This window comes from Miscanthus floridulus, chromosome 14 (genome assembly GCF_019320115.1).
Source record: "Miscanthus floridulus cultivar M001 chromosome 14, ASM1932011v1, whole genome shotgun sequence".
Taxonomy (NCBI): Eukaryota; Viridiplantae; Streptophyta; class Magnoliopsida; order Poales; family Poaceae; genus Miscanthus; species Miscanthus floridulus.
Genome location: NC_089593.1, coordinates 89,975,786 through 89,977,555, shown reverse-complemented (window position 1 = coordinate 89,977,555; position 1,770 = coordinate 89,975,786). Strand labels below are relative to the sequence as shown.

Genomic DNA, 1,770 nt, shown 5'->3' with positions numbered 1-1,770 from the left:
TTCTCGACTAGAATAGTTCCCGGTGAACGCATCTATATAAATTACAGAAGGAATTCCGGTTGGAATGATTCCAGGCCACCAAAACCTGGGAACCGAACGCAGCCTGAGTTGGAATGAGGTGTCGCCTGCATTGGATGAGATTAGGGACCGCAACAAGTATTGAGCTTAGGAACACAGCTTGGGTTGGGATTAGGGTTCGCTGCTTGGGTTAGGATTATATCTTCATTTGTTTTGTCTAATTAACCTCTTCCTGGCAAGAACATTTTTCCTCTTGCTGCTTCCATGCTTTTTCAACACGATAAGAACAGAGACTTATTGTATTATTGTATAATATAATGGTAGGTACACAAGTTCAGGTACATATGCGCGCGTGCACATGCATGCATGCACACTTTGACGTGTTATCGTCAAAATTACTCTCCGATCCCCTACGTGAATGCATGCGACACATCCATACATGCTGCCTCATCATCATGGGCAGAAGGTGACCTGGTAGTTGCTGTTGCCGCTGCAGGCATGGGTCTTGGTGTTGTCGTTGGGAAAGAGGTAGGCGTCGGGGCAGCTGGAGCTTCCACAGTTGAGGGTCACGCCGGTGCTGCAGGAGAATCGCATGGCGAGGTTGTAGCCGTCGATCACCGAGATGTCGTAGAAGTCCTGGCTGCCGCCGAGCGTGAACTCGGCCAGCGTCATGGGAGGCTTCCCGGAGAGCGTGCAGGAGAGCGCGCCGGCGCAGTCGCCCGTCTGGCAGCTCCCGCTGTTGCCGTTGAAGGAGCAGCCCGTGCGGCCCCACACGCGGCCGGAGCTGGTGCCGGCGGGGACGAACAGGCTCCACGTCTGCCCAGGGTCCAGCCGCCGGCCCCCGCCCACTGGGGTGGCTGCTGGCCACACCGTGAAGCCGCAGTTGTTCCTGATGGTGAAGGTGGAGGCGCTCGCGCAGGCCACAGAGGTGGCGGCAAGGAGCAGCAGGAGGATCGAGGACGAGGAGGCCGCCATTGGTGCTAGCAGCTTGCTTCTTTTTGCTTTGGAAGTGGAGGAGGGAGTATGTGTGTATTTATAGGTCGCCGGCCAGACTGAGTTTGAAAAGTATAAGAGCCAGCGCAATGACAATAATGCCCTTGTTTGTTGGAGAAGAACCATAGACTGAGAATGCTGAGATGGTGCCAACGATTGCCAATTGGAAAGTGCCACCCCACGAAGTTGATTTTCGTGGTGGCTAGCTCTGTCGATGAGCCACTTCACAATCCGTACGAGTATGAACGCGCACCCAACCGAAAATCCAGCTTCAGTGACAGTGACAGTGGAAAACATGTGTAGGTTACATGCAGCGATAAAGAGTAATACTTTTATTAAAATCATAATCATATTTCTAAATTTGGACTTATTTTTGTTTCTAAATCAACACCGTGACATCTTAAGTTTCTCGCATGAAGCCGACGTCTCCACCAACCATTGTTCACGTAGACGAGCGTCTAGACGAAACCAATACTCTAGTGTATATCTTGGCAACGATTGCCCAAAATTTGCATTGACTGCCGTGTTTCGTGTTTGTTAGAAGTTGTGTCAGATAGTTCATGCATCTAGATATATATGTTATGAAAAATCAGTCCACTTTGTCCAAGACAACACATTGGTCATCCAAGATATTATTGCTTGTTCAATGGATATAACTTCGTCAAGAAGGCCATGTTCAATGTGTAGAACTAGTACGAAAGGGACAAGCATGCGCATATGCCCTTGTCGACTGAACATAAGAAAAGATTGTTTTTCTCT

The 1,770-nt window shown here is 49.7% G+C and overlaps 1 protein-coding gene across 1 annotated transcript; it reads right to left on the bottom strand.

Annotated features, from left to right (window-relative positions):
* Positions 1 to 299: 299 nt before the first annotated feature.
* LOC136505270 (thaumatin-like protein) lies at positions 300 to 1,031 on the bottom strand. Its single transcript, XM_066500418.1, has one exon. It carries the CDS (start codon positions 991 to 993, stop codon positions 472 to 474), a length of 522 nt encoding a protein of 173 aa, XP_066356515.1. The 5' UTR covers positions 994 to 1,031; the 3' UTR covers positions 300 to 471.
* Between the last annotated feature and the right edge of the window lie 739 nt (positions 1,032 to 1,770).